Here is a 16,925-nt window from a genome sequence, read left to right on the forward strand (position 1 = left end):
GCCCCCAACCTCTGCCTTTGGCTAGAGCCCAGCGGAGCCTGAGATCCGTTTTTAGAGAGTCCTGATTGCCATTGCTTAGCAGTTTCTCTGCCCATCGGATTCAGTAGACTTAACGATTGTGTTTCTTCTTAACACGCCTGGATCAGAACCTAACCTCTGGACTTGTGGGGTGCTGGTCAGGTGACTGAACAGGGTCTGTCGGGACAGAGTAACGCATTCTGGAGCACTGGTGTCTGGAAAGCCATTACGGATCTGAGTGGAAGCTGGTCTTGGGAGGCATGCTGTCCCTGGCGTGTAGGAAACACAGATTGGCTTCTGGGATGGATGAGTCAGGGAACTGATTAATACATCAACTGAGGTCACATTTTCAAGAAGCAGTACAGGAAAGTTATGCCCGTGAATGCCATTTCTAGTCTATTTTCTCCCTCCCCTTCCTTTCCTCCCCTTTTTCCTCCCCTTCCCTTTCCATACTCTCCCCCCCAAACACCCCTATATCTCTGACAAAGGGTCTCCCTATGTGGACTAGGCTGCCCTCAAATTGACTGCAATCTCCTGGCTTCTGCCTTCCCAGTGCTGTGCACTCCCCTGCCACGCCTGTCTCTTAAGACCACTTCTTAAGCAGTGGGGTTTCTATTCTTACTATTCCAAAAATCAAATAATAGGACTTCCTTAAAACAAACAACAATGAAACCCAGTACTTCCTAAAGAGAACTTAACTCACAGGAGACTGGGCTACAGTAAAGTGGGAATTCAGGCAGATACTGCATTAGTGAGGAAGTAGATTAATATTGACAGAAGGGCTTGGCACATGGTAGGCACACCTGAATATCAGTCACCTGATCCCCAACATTTTTTTTGCAAAGTATTAGTCGAGGGAACCTGATGACTTTAGTACCATCTCACTAAGTTCTGTGCTTTCCTTCACTTGCTCCGTTGGGCTGTTGCTTGTGTAGGGGATCTTGGCTCTACTGGTGCTTGGTATAGAACCTCACATTGTTAGAACCTACGCAGAACATGGGAGAACTTAAGTGACTTTCTTTGTCCCCAGACAAGGTGGGCTATGTATGGTTTGCAAGTAACGGTGCTCCCTTGTTTTCAGATGTCAAAAAGGCCTTGGATTCCATCAGCTCCACCATTAAGAATGTGAGCCAAAAGTGTTCCTGTTGAGGAGGTGCTGTCCTCAAGTCTCCCGTTACGTTAACGACAGCACAATTACTTACCACCAGGAGCTGCCCAAAACTGGAAGAATACGACTCATACTGGTGAGTGACTTTCGGAGCTGGCGAATGAAGGGCAGGAAGCTTGCTCTGTAAGGGCATGATAGCCTTATAATACAAAATGGGGTAAAGAGGCTGTGCCTGTGTGAACAACGCCCAGCTACGTTCACTTATGAAGAAATCCAAAGGGCTTGGTGAGATTGTGGTAAATCTCTGGCAGTAAAAGTGTGAGGACCTGAGTTCAAATCCTCAGCACCCATGTTAAAGTAAAGTCAGCCAAGAGAGGCAGTGTGCATCTGCAACCCTAGTACTGGAATGGGGAGGGCACTGGTGGAGCCATAGACTTGCTGGCCAGCCAGCCTAGCCAATCGATGAGCTCTGGCTTCAGTGAGACACCCTAACTCAAAAATTAAGGTGGGCAGTGATTGAGAAAGATGATTGACATCAACCTCTGCCCTGAATGCGTGTTCATACGTGGGTCACGTACCCCAGCACACACATCTGCACACACATGGTCTAAGTGCCCACTAAGGCAGCACACAGTGAAGTTGGAGCAGGACAGAGATAGTTAGAATGGTTTCTGAGTAATGGTGACGTGGATATTCAGAAGACACCCCTAATTTAAAAGCAAAACTCGAGGGACTGGAGATCCTCGAGTCAAATGTTCAACAGTTTTGGATTTTGATGTTCATCATTTCTCCGATCTTTGCTGTAGTTAGTACCCGAGAGTGTGTTGATTGGGGGAAGCTCAGAACTAATCCAGTAGGGCATTTGGAAAATGTTCTCATTGTTTGTGAAACAAATTCACAGGGGTGGCATTTTCGGAAGGACCCTGGTGTTTGGTTTCTTTAGCTGTGCTATGAGGTCACTAGGTTGGTGTCTGAACTAGGATGTGTGGTGTGGAGGGGTACGTTGGCGGGCAGGTCACTGTACCCAGAGCTTAAATAATGCAGGCCATGGTGTTTGGCCCTGGAGGGTGATGATGGACATTCCAGATGGCGTGAGAGGAATGGAGTTAGGCATCCATGAAGTGGAAGGGTGTATTTTTTGCCTCTGAAGGGCACAGCCGTAGGACTTCCCCTGGGGAGGTTAGCTGCCCTCTCTCACCTGGCTTACTATTGCACAGCAGCACGAGACAAATGATATAGTTGTAACCTGGTAGATGTTCAGCATGCTCACTCAGTATTTTCTTTAGACACGATACTTCCTACTCACTCCTGACATCTGCTGAGTTATGTCTGTGCATGATTGTGTTGTAGACAAGGACTTTGGGGTCCAGAAAAGGGAAATGGCTCCTGTAAGGCCACACCATCTGACTGTACAACAGATAAGCTTCCAGGGGCTCCTGTCATGTTTCCATTGTGGGGCTAGGATACCCCAGCAGACACTGGGACAGACATAAGACAGAACGTCCAGAAACTGAATTTCCCAAATGAGACAGCCTAGTCCATTTACCTGTCTCTCCCTCCCTCCCTGCCTCCCTTCCTTCTATCTCTGTCTGGAGACCTTAAAGATTTTGTATTTTGAAGAAAAAAAACTATCTCAACTAATCATTGGATTCATTAACTCTGAAAGTTCTCTGAACCAGGCTCCAAGGTTTATTTAATTTGGCCTCCATGGTTTATTTAATTGGTATCTGGAGCGAACATCTCACTGAATGGCTGCTGTTAGCTATTAGTGTAATTACAAAAATTGCTTTTAATTGAATGAGAAGCTGCAGTGGCTGCTTCTATCGGGAGCCCCAGAGGAGCAGATACTTCTGTTGTTTTAGATACTTGTGTCTACTACGTTGGGAAGCAGTCTTAGCCTTGAGTGCTCCTCAGCTGCAGGGAAGTGGGTGTGCATTCCGGGAATGCCAGGAAGACGTAATTGAGGCTCCATTATCCTAAAATGTCTCCCAGGACCATTACATAATTAAGCTTTGCATTCTGTAACATTTGATTTGGGATGCTCATAAAATTCTAAATGTCTCGTGTATCTGCCACACAGAGTATTTCTGGTTCACTAAGGAACATGATGCCCCAGAATATTTTTTTAACCCCAAAAGAGTTTTGAGAAAGGAGAGGAGCTTGCTGTGTTTCCCCTGTCATCTACCCAGACCCTAGCCACAGCTTCCAACACTAGGAAACTTGACAGGACTTGAACGTCTTGGGTGTGGTTTGATCAGGTCCCTGAGGAAGCTTAGGTCTACGATGAACCCCATGTGATACTGTGGGTGTTCACCACCACCCTTGAGAAGGGCACTATGAAGCCAAGAGGAAGATGTAGTGTAGTTGTTGATATTTTTTTTTAACGCTTTGCTCTTACTCTTTGGGGAGCCTACCCCCAGCCCTGAATGAATCACACAGAGGCTTATTATTTCTTATTAACGCCTGGCCGTAGCTTGGCTTGTTTCAAGCCAGCTTCCCTAAATTATGCCGTCTACCTTTGCTTCTAGTGTTTGTCCTTTTCTTACTTCTGTATATCCTACTTTCACTCTTACTCCGTACTGGCTAAGAGCTGACCCCTTCTTTCTCTGTTTCTTGTCCTCCCTTGCTCCTTCTATTTATTTATTCTCTCTGCCTGCAAGCCCCACCTACCCTTCTCCTGCCTCGCTATTGGCCGTTCAGCTCTTTATTAGACCATCAGCTGTTTTAGACAGGGAAAGAATCACAGCTTTCGCAGAGTTAGACAAATGCAGCATAAACAAAAGCAGCACTCTTTACTTCATTAAACAAATGTTCCGTAGCCTAAACAACATGTAACACACCTTAAAATAATATCTAGCTGTGATGTATTGCTTTGTTGGGTTAAGAAGCAGGGGTAGCCATCCCTTGCTCATTATTGCAAGGGGTGAATTAGCCAGGGCAAAAGCTGGATAACCCACCCTGGTGGTGAGGATAGGAGAGACCTGGCAGACTGACCAATACTTTCAAGTACCCAGGCCCAGAACCAGGGTTATTGTGTTGACCCCACTCCAACGCCACTTCATCTTGGCCTGCAGGAGCACAGGGTCGGGGTGGGGGAGGTGAGTCCGGGTGGACCCAGGCTTGCAGGATCTCCACGACACAGGGCAGCCATGGGATGATCAGAAACATCCCATGAGAGTCATGGTGTAAGCGAGACCAGGGGCCTCAAACCAGACAGTGATTCTTTACAATGAACACCTGCATGTAAAACATATGGACAAGGGGATTTACTGCGTGACTCACCGTGACACCCTGCAGCTTTCATGACAAGACTCTCCCGCTTTCTTCCTCTCTTTCTTTCTTTTTTTCCCGCTTTTTCTTAAATTTTGTTTTATTTGGGGGTGGGAAGAGAGAGGGGTGTAATTGGAAGGCGTGATGTGAAAGACTACGAAGGAAGGAGGAAGAGCGAGGGTGAAGGGGGCTCTTGGATGCAGCCTTGTTCTCTGCTGCTTGATGAATGAGACTACTCCAGCCTCAGCCCACGGTCAGACGGGATAGCCACTGCCTGTTTGATGTAGAACACAGGACTGGAGAGCGGCCCTGCACGGAAGGCTAGGCTCACAACCAAAAGCTGTACGATAACACGGTCCTTTTTCCTCCAGGTGCTGGGTGGGCTTGATTGTCTGCTTCCCTGCTGACCCTCATTGTGACCTTCTTCTTCCTGGGCCTGCGGTGTGGTGTGTGTGGCTACGACAGGCATGCCACCCCCACCAGAAGAGGCTGCGTGTCCAACACTGGAGCATCTTCCTCATGGCGTGAGTGTTCCATTCTGTCTCCTCAAAGGAAGAAAAGCGAGGGACAGAGCGTGGTGCTGAGTGGCGGTATTATGGAGCCTGGGGCCTCTGGCTCCCATGGGAGGCCTCTGAGTTCACATTGCTATCCATACTGTGGGCTCTTTTGAACCCAGCTGTTGTGAAAATCATCCCCCAGTTGCTTAATCATCCCCATTCCTGCATTAACAATCACTCGTTCACTAATTCGCATCACTCATGAGAAGCAAAGACACCATTGTCTACTGTCAGCAGTGCTGCGAACTGGGAAGCTCCAGGAACTTGATGTAGAGCAAGATTTGCCAGCTCAGCACCCTTGGTGTTTAGACAAGTAACCTGACCAGGGACAGAGTAGCGTTAGGTTTCCTGACAGCGTGAACCTGCGGTGGAGGTGGGGAACGGAGATTCCTGCTTTGAAGACATCCGTAGAAAAGGTTGACATATTTATGGACTCTTTATTGTAGGATGTTGAGGAAGAAAGCCTAGTGAGCAAGAGCAGTGGCACACTGATGGCACCAGAACCTTAGGCTGGGACCCAGGTGCAGTGGTCATGAATGCACCACAGAGGAAACTAGGGTGGCCTTCGGTTCTCTGTTTTGAAAATAGTGTAAGGATGCATAAGCAGGTTCAAGGGGGAGTAAGGGCTAGAAACTTCTCCTCTGGGAGATGGGAGAACCAAAACCATCAGCCACATGCTGGGAGGAGGAAGAAGACTAGAGAGCAGCTGCCCTGCGTTTACTGCGCTTTAACGTGGAGTCCCCGTCATACTCAGACTTCTTGTGATCTGTGTGTCGAAGTGCTTTTCACCCCAAACAGGCCCCTGGTATCACATGCCTTCATTAACGTTTGATATGTCTAAGACTATCCTAAAGTGAATGACCTAGGGACTTCCGGGGATCTGAGAAAGTGCTCCACACAAGAAGTCTGTTTGATCTCACACAGAGACTTAAAACTTTTATTTCCAGAACTGGGGAAGTGGCTTAAAGGTAGAGTCCTTGCCTAGCATGTGCGAGAGTCTGGAAGCAACCCAAAGGGAGGTCTCCACAGGCATAACTCCTACTTAGTGTCTCTCTACCATCTACATCCTTGCAGGAAGAGTTGATTCTCAGCTAATCCCAGAGTGTAGGCTCTGGACCATGCAGGACTCCAGGTAGACCCAACACCCTCATTGTCAAGGTTCTTTAGACATTTGCCAAGACTCCAGTGGTCACCACTGCCTCTCTTCACTGTGGAAGGTCAATACATTTTTACCCACAAAGCACTGAAGGTTGCAGGTCCACTGTGTATGACCAGAATGTGAAATTTGTGAGAACTAGCAACTCATGCTGTCTGCTGTCTGTGTTTTTTTTTCCCCCCAGCGGAGTTGGATTCAGCTTCTTTTTTTGCTGGATATTGATGATCCTTGTGGTCCTTACTTTTGTCGTTGGTGCAAACATGGAAAAGTTGATCTGTGAACCTTATGCAAACAAGCAATTATTACAGGTAAATATGGTTTTCTTCTTAGGAGGGAGGCTTGGGCAGACACTTGGGTCTCACTGTGTCCCCTGTAGCTTGTGGGTTGCGTCGAGAGAAGAATGATAGGAACTCATTCAACCAGTTGAAATTCTGCTTGCAATAGCTAGTGCACACTCATGCGCATACACGGTAGGAGAGACTGAGGAGGCACCGTGAAGATGAATTTCAGGTGTGTGTCCCCAAGGGCACCTCACCAAGATTCCAGGACTCAGTCTGCACTTTCGCTTCCTTCATTTATATAGAGGTTTGGTTCACATGCCTGGCTGCTAGTTGGCTTCCTGGTATTTTTCTGTAGATTTTGATTTGTGGGGTGTGGGGTGTGTGTGTGGGGGGGGTGTTGTGTGTGTAGTATTGTGTATGCATGTATGGAGGCCAGCGGTCAATGTCAGATACCTTTTTCTTTTTTTTTTTTTTTTTTTTTTTTTTTTTGCTTTTTCGAGACAGGGTTTCCCTGTAGTTTCTAGAGCCTGTCCTGGAACTAGCTCTTGTAGACCAGGCTGGCCTCGAACTCAAAGATCTGCCTGCCTCTGCCTCCCGAGTGCTGGGATTAAAGGCGTGCGCCACCACCGCCCGGCCAGATACCTTTTTCTATTCCACTTTCTGAGACAGGGTCTCTCATCTGGGGCTCATTAGTTGGCTATACCAGCTGGCCAGTAAGCCTCCAGGATCCTCCCTTCTTTGCCCTCTGGTCCCGAGGTTACACAGCTACATTCATCCTTTACATGGCTGGTAGCATCTGAACTCAGGTCCTCATGCTTGCCCCAGCAAACACGTTACCTACAGAGCCATCTTTCCAGCCCCAGAGTCTGATATTCGGGATGTATTTCTACTTCCCTCTTTTATTGTGTGTACATCTTTCACCTGGCATTTGTTATAAAAAAAAAAAAAAGTGAATGACTGCACAGGTAACCAATTCTAGCTTCAGTTATTATAATCAAGGGCTACTAAGTCGAGAAGATCAATGGATCACATCATCTCTATTTGGTTTCCTAAGAAAACAGTGGTAGAGCCTTACCTTCAAGTCATGTGTGTAAGAAAATATTAAGCAGAGGTGAACTTGATGTTTGGTCTTGGGTCCCATCCCTTAGGTGTCTCTTTATAGTGTGTGAATAAAAAAAAAAATCTAATCTGCCCCACCTTTGCCCTGACATTTGAGAAGGAGATGCTGAGCCTGTGCTCCGGTAGCGTATGCACAGCCACACACTGGTGTGCTTTTCGTAATCCCGTGTGGTAGAGTTGGAAGTGAGGTATAATCTTTGTTTTGTTCTTAAAACAGGGGTCCTCAGTAGATAGCCCTGGCTGTCCTGGAACCTCACAGAGATATTCGTGCATTTGCCTCCAGAATAAGGGGTTAGTGTGTGCACCATTATGCCCTACTGGAAAATGAGTTTTAACTTTGTCCTAAGAGACTGAGTCCTATTGCTTTATGACTTCCCTTAATTCTTTAAACCAAATAGTCTTGTCCTTCTTATTCTAATATGTTTAATAAATTCAAGTTGCTTGAAAACCACAATTTCAGTGGTTCTGATCGATGGTCCTCAGTGCTCACCCCATTTATCCTAATTGTGCTATTCTTTTCCGATTTGGGGTTTGAAATGAATAAGAAATAGCACAACATTAAAGACCTCAAATGTCAAACTGGTTAATCGTTATTGTATGAGTTACTGTGTGTGCAACTGTCGTTAAAAGCAACTTTTGTGTTTGTTCCAGGTTTTGGACACTCCCTACCTGCTACGAGGAGACTGGCAATTCTACCTCTCTGGCCTGATGCTCAATAACCCAAACATTAACCTGACATTTGAACAAGTTTACAGGTATTCATCCTTGCAGTAGACATTTTCCTCCTGAAAATTCGTTGTTGTTGTTGTTGTTGTTGTTGTTGTTGTTGTTGTTGAGAATGAGCTTTCCACTTTCAGTATTTTTTTAACTTCATGGTAAGAAGTTCCAATTAATTTCAGAGCTAAACTGTTTTTCTAGTCTCCGCAAAATATCATGGAAAAAAACACCTCTCCCAAAGGTCATGTTTTCAAGCCTTTATGACCTAATCTTGGTATTTTCTCAAGCCCTGTCTAGGTATTCCCTAAGATTTCCTGGCTAAGGTAACAATAAGATTCATTAACAAAATCCATTAAGAACTCAGAGAGTGGCACATATCACAGACACCACAACAGTGAGCCAGCTTTCGGGCTAGCCTGTGCATCGTGCAGTTAGATCACCTGAGATCTTGTCATGTTCCTGTGGCCCTGAACAATTTGATTTCTCTCCATTTAGTGTGTTGCATAACAGTAGGAATCTCTCTCCCTTTGGGGTTTTTTAGAGCCAGGTGAAATGCAGGTGTTTGGACACATAGTGCCCGACACACTATGAGAACATGATAAAACCGTGTTTGGTGATTGTTCATTGACATGCATTTTCCACCCCTGACATGTAAGAACATTGGTAGAACATCCTGACTCCTGTCGCTAACATCCCTGCGATACTAAATGATACACGGATTTCTCTAACCCTTTTATAAACTTAAATCTTCAAGCCCCGCAGCAGTGGCATGACAGATCCTTCTCGTGTGTAATGGACACCTCGTTTCAGAACACTTTACTTTCATTTGCCCCCTCCTGGGCAGTGAGCTGGCTAAGAAAACATTTGAGCTGCCAGCATCCTGCCCCTGGAAGCCACTTCTTCCCCAGAATGTTCCTCTTGGTTGGCAGACCTGGTCACGTTCATAGTCCCTTTTGGGGTTTTCCACCTTCCTTAGTAAATGTCTTTTGATGTTCAACAGCCATGTGGGTGCACACATGAAAATACCAGGTGGCTTCTGGGGGTTTTACTTCAGCACCTCAAATTCTGGGTCACCTGACAAGACCAGAAAGGGCCTGACCTTAGTCCTGAGGAACTGAGGGCTCATTGTTGTTTAATACCACTCAAAGAAAAACTGATTTTTTTTTTCTTTGGTTCAGCTTTTAGAGTAAGTCTCTCAATAGTGTGTGCTATTCCCTTCCCTCTAGGCCTGGAGTAAGTGATGCTGTACTCACTTCCCATTGTGTACCTTTGCCAGCTAGAGAATTAGTCTTACTAGCCTGGGGGGTGGCTAAACTTTCTCCTCATCCTTAGTGAAAGTCAGAGATCTCTAGCGTTGATCTGGTTCTTTCTCCTCTGTTTCTCCCCATAGTGACTGCAAAAAAGGTCGGGGTGTATACGCTACCTTTCAGCTTGAGCATGTCTTCAACGTCAGCGAGAATTTCAACATTGAGAAGGTGAGTCGTTAGATCCAGTCATAAACTTGACTGCATTTTACTAAGAGACCCAGGTGCATTTCTTCCCTTTGGTTGAGGCTGATGCGAAGAATAAGACACACCATCTGACTGTGACACTGAGTAGATTACAATGGGCGCAAAGCTCGTATAAACCTGTCTAATAGAGGCTCTCCACACTGGAAAGCTGGAATGCCATCATGTCTCCCTTACCTCCTCTAATGGCCTTGCATGATACCAAATGAGCGAGATGTGGGCCAAGACCTTCTCCCTTGGTCCAGCTTAGGATCTACTCCTTCTCTGCAAGCTGTTTGCCATCCTTACCTTTATCTATTAGTTTCAGAACACCTCCACACACCCCAACCAGTTGTCTTTCTCTTTTGCACACATTGAGTTTTTTCGATAGACTATGCAAGATCTTCCAAAGAGATCTCCCATAAGAGACTTCTCAGGGAAACTGTTAATTTCTCTTTTGTTTGTTTGTTTGTTTATAGATTTCTATGTTTTTTCATTCTTATTAATTTCTTTTATTTATTTATTATTGATTTTTATTGAACTCTACAATAACTCTACTTTTTCTCTGCTCCCCTCCATGCCTCTCCCTTCCCCTTCAATACTCTGCCAAGGTCTCCATGCTCCCAATTTACTCAGGAGATCTTGTCTTTTTCTACTTCCCATGTAGATTAGATCCATGTATGTCTCTCTTAGGGTCATCATTGTTGTCTAGGTTCTCTGGGATTGTGATTTGTGGGCTGGTTTTCTTTGCTTTATGTTTAAAAACCACTTATGAGTGAATACGTGTGATAATTGTCTTCCTGGGTCAAAATGATGTTTTCTAGCTCCATCCATTTGCCTGCAAAATTCAAAATGTCGTTATTTTTTTCTGCTGTGTAGTACTCCACTGTGTAAGTGTACCACATATTCCTTATCCATTCTTTACTCGAGGGGCATTTAGGTTGTTTCCAGGTTCTGGCTATGACAAACAATGCTGCTATGAACATAGTTGAGCACATGTCATTGTGGAATGATTGAGCATCCTTTGGATATATACCTCAAAGTGGTATTAATAGGTCTTAAGGAAGGTTGTTTCCTAATTTTCTGAGAAATCACCACACTGACGTCCAAAAGGACTGTATCAGCTTGCATTCCTACCAGCAATGCAGGAGTGTTCCCTTTACCCCACAACCTCTCCAGCATAAGTTATCATCAAAGAGACCATTAATTTCATCTAGTGAACATGCTCTTTAAGAACAAGTCTACTCCTTCCCAGGATGTTTGTCCTTCAGGACCAGTTCCTCTATTGTTCCAGGTTCCAGACTGGGAATCAGGCATAGAGAAGTGTGGCTCACACCCCATCCTCATTCCCAGCATCTTAGCACCGTCACCCCCAGGACTACTGAATGGGTTATATGAGCACTACCTACCTGTGGCAGAAGCAGAAAGGATAGAATCAGAAGGAGTAGAATGACCATCTTACCTGTGCTCCAGCCCCACCCTTGTCATGTCTTATTCCAAGGAAAGGCCCTCCCAGAGACACCAAACAGAAGAAAGAGCAATAGTTTTCTGCTCCAGGTCTAGAGAGCAATTAGCTTAGATATCCTCAATCTCCCTGCTAGGAGGCCTTTTTTTGGTCTATTTAGCTTCCATAATAAGTAGATAGATCTCAAGCAAGACCAAGGGAAGAAGGTCCTGGTCCACGTCTTGCTCACTTTAACAGCATGGAAGGTCATTAGGGGAACAAGGGGACCATGATGACTCTACAGCATATCAGTGTGAAGACCTTTTGTTTGAAAGGTTTTGCATTCAGTTTCCCTTAAATATTCCCATAAATAAAAACTTCATCTTGTAACCAAGTCCTAAACAGATTTTTCTGTACTCCTTTGCCCATCATGCTATGGGCCATTTTCCCCTGCACCATGTTAAGTAACAGTTGAGAGTGGTAGCCAGGCACTATATGTTGATGGAAGCTATTGATTGGCTGTTAGGACAGCTCCATCTCAGCAACCACATTCCTGCGATTGTTGTCTCACAGAAGGTGTCTCCCATGCCTTCCCTACTACCCAAGTGCTTGCTGGTCACCTCCCTCTCCTTTCAGCCTCTTTTGTCAAGACCTAGATGTCATTTCTTCTCTACAATCCACTTCCACTGAGTCCTCTCTGCCTGGTCTTCTGATGGAGTTCATGCATCCCTCTTTTATGACTTAGCCTCTTCCCTCTGAGGGCTTCAAGGGGGGAGATGCAATCGTACTTTATTTTAAAGTCCACCTCCAGAGAGAATACTTATGGGTCTGAGGAGGAAGTAATTCAAAACAAAGGTATATGGTTCCCTTTTGATCCAGTGTATTCTCAATCCTCTTGAAGACATTGAGTGTGTGACCTTCTTGGAAAATAAAAGGATTCTTTTGTTTCACACAGCATACTGGAAAATAATCAAGGAGTTGGACAACCTGAATGTGGATATTGATAACATTGAACTGTTCAACAAAACAGGAAGGGACAATCTGGAGAACTTTGTACTTCTGGGATAGAATCAATCAATTATTCCATGTACTTGAAGGAGGTATGAGCAAGATACACATTTGTAGGTCTTTGGGGAGAAGTAGGATATCATACATGTGTATTTTTGTTGTTGTTTATCACAAACAGTGGGATTCTCATAGCATAAAGGTCAGCGTTTTAAAGGCCAGCAGTTTAGTGGCTTTTAGCATATTCATAGTTAGCACCTCCAGTCCCGGCGTGTTTTCCATCACCCACAGGAAACACTCTACCCAAAGCAGTTGTTACCCAAATTCCTGTGCCCCAAAATTCCTGGCAGTCACCCATCTACGCTCTGTTCTGTATAATCACATAAGTAGCAACATACACTTTTGTTGGCTTACATTTCTAGATTCTTCCACTAAGCATGTTTTAAAATCTGCGAATGTTACAGTGTTAATGGAGTGAGTGAAATAATCCATAGAAATAAAAATGCAAAGGTTTGTAGCCTGTGTAGGAGTTTCTAGCCTTCTTGGTTGCCTAATGGCTTGAAGCCCCATGTTCAACGTGCTACCTTTCGATGGTTATTCTTGTTTCAGAAGCCCATGGACTGTAACATGGTTTTTTCATTTTCCTCCCTGTTAGGCCGGAGAATATATCTCCTACCAAAGTAGATCTGCTGGTGTTTGCTTCTTCTCTGGAAGAAAAGACAGACAAGTTGGTGAGTTCAATGGTCTTGTTGAATACTGTCCATAGTCAGAAAGGTAAATTTGATATCATTGTTTAGGAAGTTACAAGAGTTCCCTGTTACCATGGCTTGACTTTGTCTCACAGCACCTCACTAACACATTAGAGGCCCCGTTGGCAACTGTCCAATATGTGGTTCAGAAGGCTAAAAAACTTTACCTCTGCATGGGCTTTCACAGATCAACACCTCGTCTTTCTCAAATACATGTGCACACGCATGCATGCACATATGCACACACATATACACAACATGCATATATGCATGCACCACACACATATATATAGGTAGATATACACAGTTTCATACACACACAAAAATGCTACATGGGGACACACAGTAGGATACCTATACACAGATGCATACATAGCATGCAGACAAACATGCATGAAGAACATACACACATACATGTACAATATAGACACATGTACTTACTCATATACACAGACATGCACACTACATATGTACACCCACATTTCCTTGCAGTGTAAAAGGAGTAGTAAACTGAGCTTGTGGCCTTGCATATCACCAATAGTAGGCATATAAAATTGAGCAGAGGCACCATCATAGACTTGCCCACCATGCTCTTTCTGCATGGCCCGACATGGTCCCCTCTAGCAAACAGCTGACTGTGGTGATAAGGAAGACCCAGGTTCAAATCCTGGAATCAGTCTCCTTCCGAGTGCTAGTGAGCCTAATCTAGGTGTCTCACTCACCTGTGCCTGAGTTCCCCGTCTGTAAAAATGGAGGGAGTATTATACCCGCCTTCCAGGGTTTGCTATAGTTCAGATGGCTGACCGTCATTTTAGGTGTGATTACTGAACAATCTTTAGTTAACCTCGGTTTCTCTCAACTGTAAAACAGGGAATTGACTGGCGCTATCATTTGGAGGCAGGGGAAAGGAACCATAGCGTCTTGTGTTTAGGGAGTGCTTTTGAGTGTGAAGTGTTGAGTCTGTGGCTCTGGAGTTCGATGCAGTTTGTGCTGTGTCTCCAAGCTAGCTCCGATGCCCCACCCACATCATTTGTCCCAAGGGGATCCTGTGGTCATGTGGTGTCTTCTGGTGTCATTTATGGCTAAAGAATCTGTTCTGTGGCCCAGAAGGATGGTGTTGATCCTATGTCCTCTATTTTTTATAGCCCGACGGAACCCTGAAGCAGGGCTTGAAAACAGAAGTGCAGAGAATTAAAACATTCAACCAGCAGCAAAGTCCTTCCTATGCAGCAATCACTGGTAACAGTCAACAACCCCCTCGCTTGTCCTGGCGGCCTGAGTGAAATCTAGAACCTAGTTATCTGTTCCCTTGCAGATAACCTGAAGACAGGCACTTGTCTGAAGGAGGTTCCAACCACTCAGCCTCAGCCTCGGCTGTGAGCTGGACTTTAAAACCCACCACCCCTCATGCCTCCCTTCACTGTGCTTCCCTTGTTCCTTCCCTGAGCGCGTGAGCGTTGAGGTGCGCCCCACCCCAGCCTGCAGCTCCTCGCTGTAGCTTGCGCTCCTACCATAGGCCTCCCCGGCAGTGTGATTGTGCTCTGGGCTCATGCTGACATATTCTCCAATTCTTTTTCTCCAAACTCTGCTTAGAAATACGTGAAGGTGAGGGTAAGTGCTCCTTCTGTTTCCCTTAGCTCTGCGGCGCCCTCCACGGCTATGCTCTCTTTCTTCTCTTCTCTACCCCAGCTTTCTGTTCCCCTTGCTTCTAATGTCACAGAGGTAGTTTGTAGTTTGGAATCACACAGATCCAGTTTCAACCCCCTTTGGCCCTCATCAAACAATCAAGTTTTCAAATAATAGCAGCAAAGAGAAGGATGGGATATTAGGGTTGGCTATGACATGGTCCGCGGAAATGGGTGACTTCTGAACTTAGAGACTCAGAAACCGGAAGAGCCACATTATGCTTGCTCCTGTGACTGTGAAAGGGAGAGCTGCGGGGTCCCAGTGCCGGCTGCATAGGCTTACAGACGTCTGCGAGTCCATCCTCCCCAGCACAGAGGCTTGTGGATCTGGCGTCCACTCTGCTTGGCTCTGTCTTCTTACTTTCTGGTTTGCTGGGGTTCCCCAGGGTTCTCCACTGGGTTCATATACTCCGTGTACTGGCTTATGACAATTCTCTATCTTTGTGCACACCCAGAGCAAGCTTGTTAACATAGTAAGCATGCTTACTGCTGCTGTTTGCATTTTCTGTCTAGGCTTTTCTTCAAGTAGACAGGATATCCTGGGCTTTTCTGAGCTAGAGCAACCTTGTCACAGATCTGTCATATAAACCAGGGGCTGGCAAACTGGACCTTATTGTCCACAGACTGACCCAATCCAGCCTGTTGCCAGTTTTAAAAAAAAATGGGACAGCCATTGTTGTTTATTAAAAAACTATGGCCATTTTTGGCTATGAGAATAGAATATGGCACCAGGCGGTGGTGGCACATGCCTCTAATCCCAGCACTAAGGAGGCAGAGGCAGGTGGGTCTCTGTGAGTTTGAGGCCAGCCTGGTCTACAGAGAGAGTTCCAAGATAGCCAGGGCTGTTACACAGAGAAAACCCTGCTTAAAAATAAATAAATAAATAAATAAATAAACAAATAAATAAATAAATAAAATAAAAAACAGACTGTATGGCCCATAAAATCTGAAGTATTTTACAGAATGGCCTTTTACAGGTAAAGTTTTCCACTTAACCTAACCATTCAAGTAAAACCACACTTGTAGCACGCTTTGTTTTAATGATGCTTTGTCTCATGGATTAAACCTATTTTGAAGGCATTCTTGTATGCTGTGTGTGTGATATGCTGCCATTCAAGCCTTTGAATATGATCCCTGTTTCTCTTCTATGGGTTTTCTTACACCCTAATGGCGTATAAGGACCATGTTGTGGCTCCTGTCTGTTGTTACTTCAAGAATGCAGCCATTACTACACAGTATAGTCAGATTTGATGTCTGTGTTGGGAGAGGGGCTGATAGAAGGCCTGCGTTCTTGATGCTTTGGATAACTTTTCTTTGAAATGCTTTTTCTTTTCCTCATCAGAATACTTATAAAACAAAGTGTTCCGGACACTGAGCGCATGAGCGAGAAGTTGTCGGTAAGGGTTTCATTTTCTTTCATGAGGGTTTTGTTATCAACATCACACCTAGAGTTTCAGCGGTATTGGTTTTCAATAAGTAGTTTAAGTTAAAAGGAGGTGTTGGGAGAATTTTGAATACCAAAACTCGGTTTTCCCATGGCTTCCCTTCTCCAAGTGCTTCTGTGAGTGCAAGTTTTCAAGAGTCCAGGTCTCGCTGTGTAGGAGGGTGATCTTAAAGCATGTTGCTTAGATTGAGCTGCCTATCAATGGTGGTCCTCGCCCTGTTGACCACGCATGTTCACTATCATTGCTAGCCAAGCCACAGGCTTTTCTAATCACCCTTCCCTGAACCTCAGCCTGGAAGAGCAGGCTCTTGTGGCAGCTGGTGGGGAGCATGGCAGTAGACAGATGGGCCATGGTACTGGAGCTTACATCTGATCCACAAACGTGCAGAGGAGAGGGAAAAAGAGGGAGGGAAGAAAAGAGAGAAAGTGCTAACTAGGAAGGGCATGGGCTTGTTAAACTTCCCACCACCAGTGACACATTTCCTCCAACAAGGCCACACCTCCTAATCCTTCCCAAACTGTTCCAGCAGCTAGAGACCACATTTTCAAATATATGAGCCTATTGGGCCAGTCTCATTCAGTCCACCAAAAGGGGACACCCCCAGAGAGATTTACTGTTTGTGGTTTTGAGGAGGAGCATTTCAGTTATCAACAGTTTAACAGAACGACACAAGCTTGGGGCATGAGCAAGAGCATGGATTGCCTTTAAGCTGCCGCTCAGAATGGAGGACTGGCCACTTGTCCTCCATTCCATAAGCTGAAACAGTCACTTGGCCACAACCATTGTCACCATGAGGTAGAGAAGTCGATGGCTTCCATGACACTCCATGAGTACTCAGTCCCTTACATCAACTGCACAGTATGTTGTGCCCAACATTGGTATAC

The 16,925-nt window shown here is 45.3% G+C and overlaps 1 protein-coding gene across 1 annotated transcript in view; it reads left to right on the forward strand.

Moving 5' to 3' along the window:
- Prom1 (prominin 1) overlaps positions 1-16,925 on the forward strand; it is a 110,576-nt gene that overhangs the window by 82,580 nt on the left and 11,071 nt on the right. Inside the window, 13 exon segments of the mRNA XM_042054961.1 lie at positions 1,100-1,262; positions 4,768-4,795; positions 4,797-4,902; positions 4,905-4,920; positions 6,294-6,417; positions 8,161-8,264; positions 9,617-9,718; positions 11,075-11,078; positions 12,133-12,211; positions 12,214-12,257; positions 12,825-12,893; positions 14,057-14,131; positions 14,133-14,150. Of these exon segments, the coding sequence (XP_041910895.1) occupies positions 1,100-1,262; positions 4,768-4,795; positions 4,797-4,902; positions 4,905-4,920; positions 6,294-6,417; positions 8,161-8,264; positions 9,617-9,718; positions 11,075-11,078; positions 12,133-12,211; positions 12,214-12,257; positions 12,825-12,893; positions 14,057-14,131; positions 14,133-14,150 (932 nt within the window).

Source organism: Arvicola amphibius, chromosome 1, assembly GCF_903992535.2.
Source record: "Arvicola amphibius chromosome 1, mArvAmp1.2, whole genome shotgun sequence".
In the NCBI taxonomy this organism is placed as follows: domain Eukaryota; kingdom Metazoa; phylum Chordata; class Mammalia; order Rodentia; family Cricetidae; genus Arvicola; species Arvicola amphibius.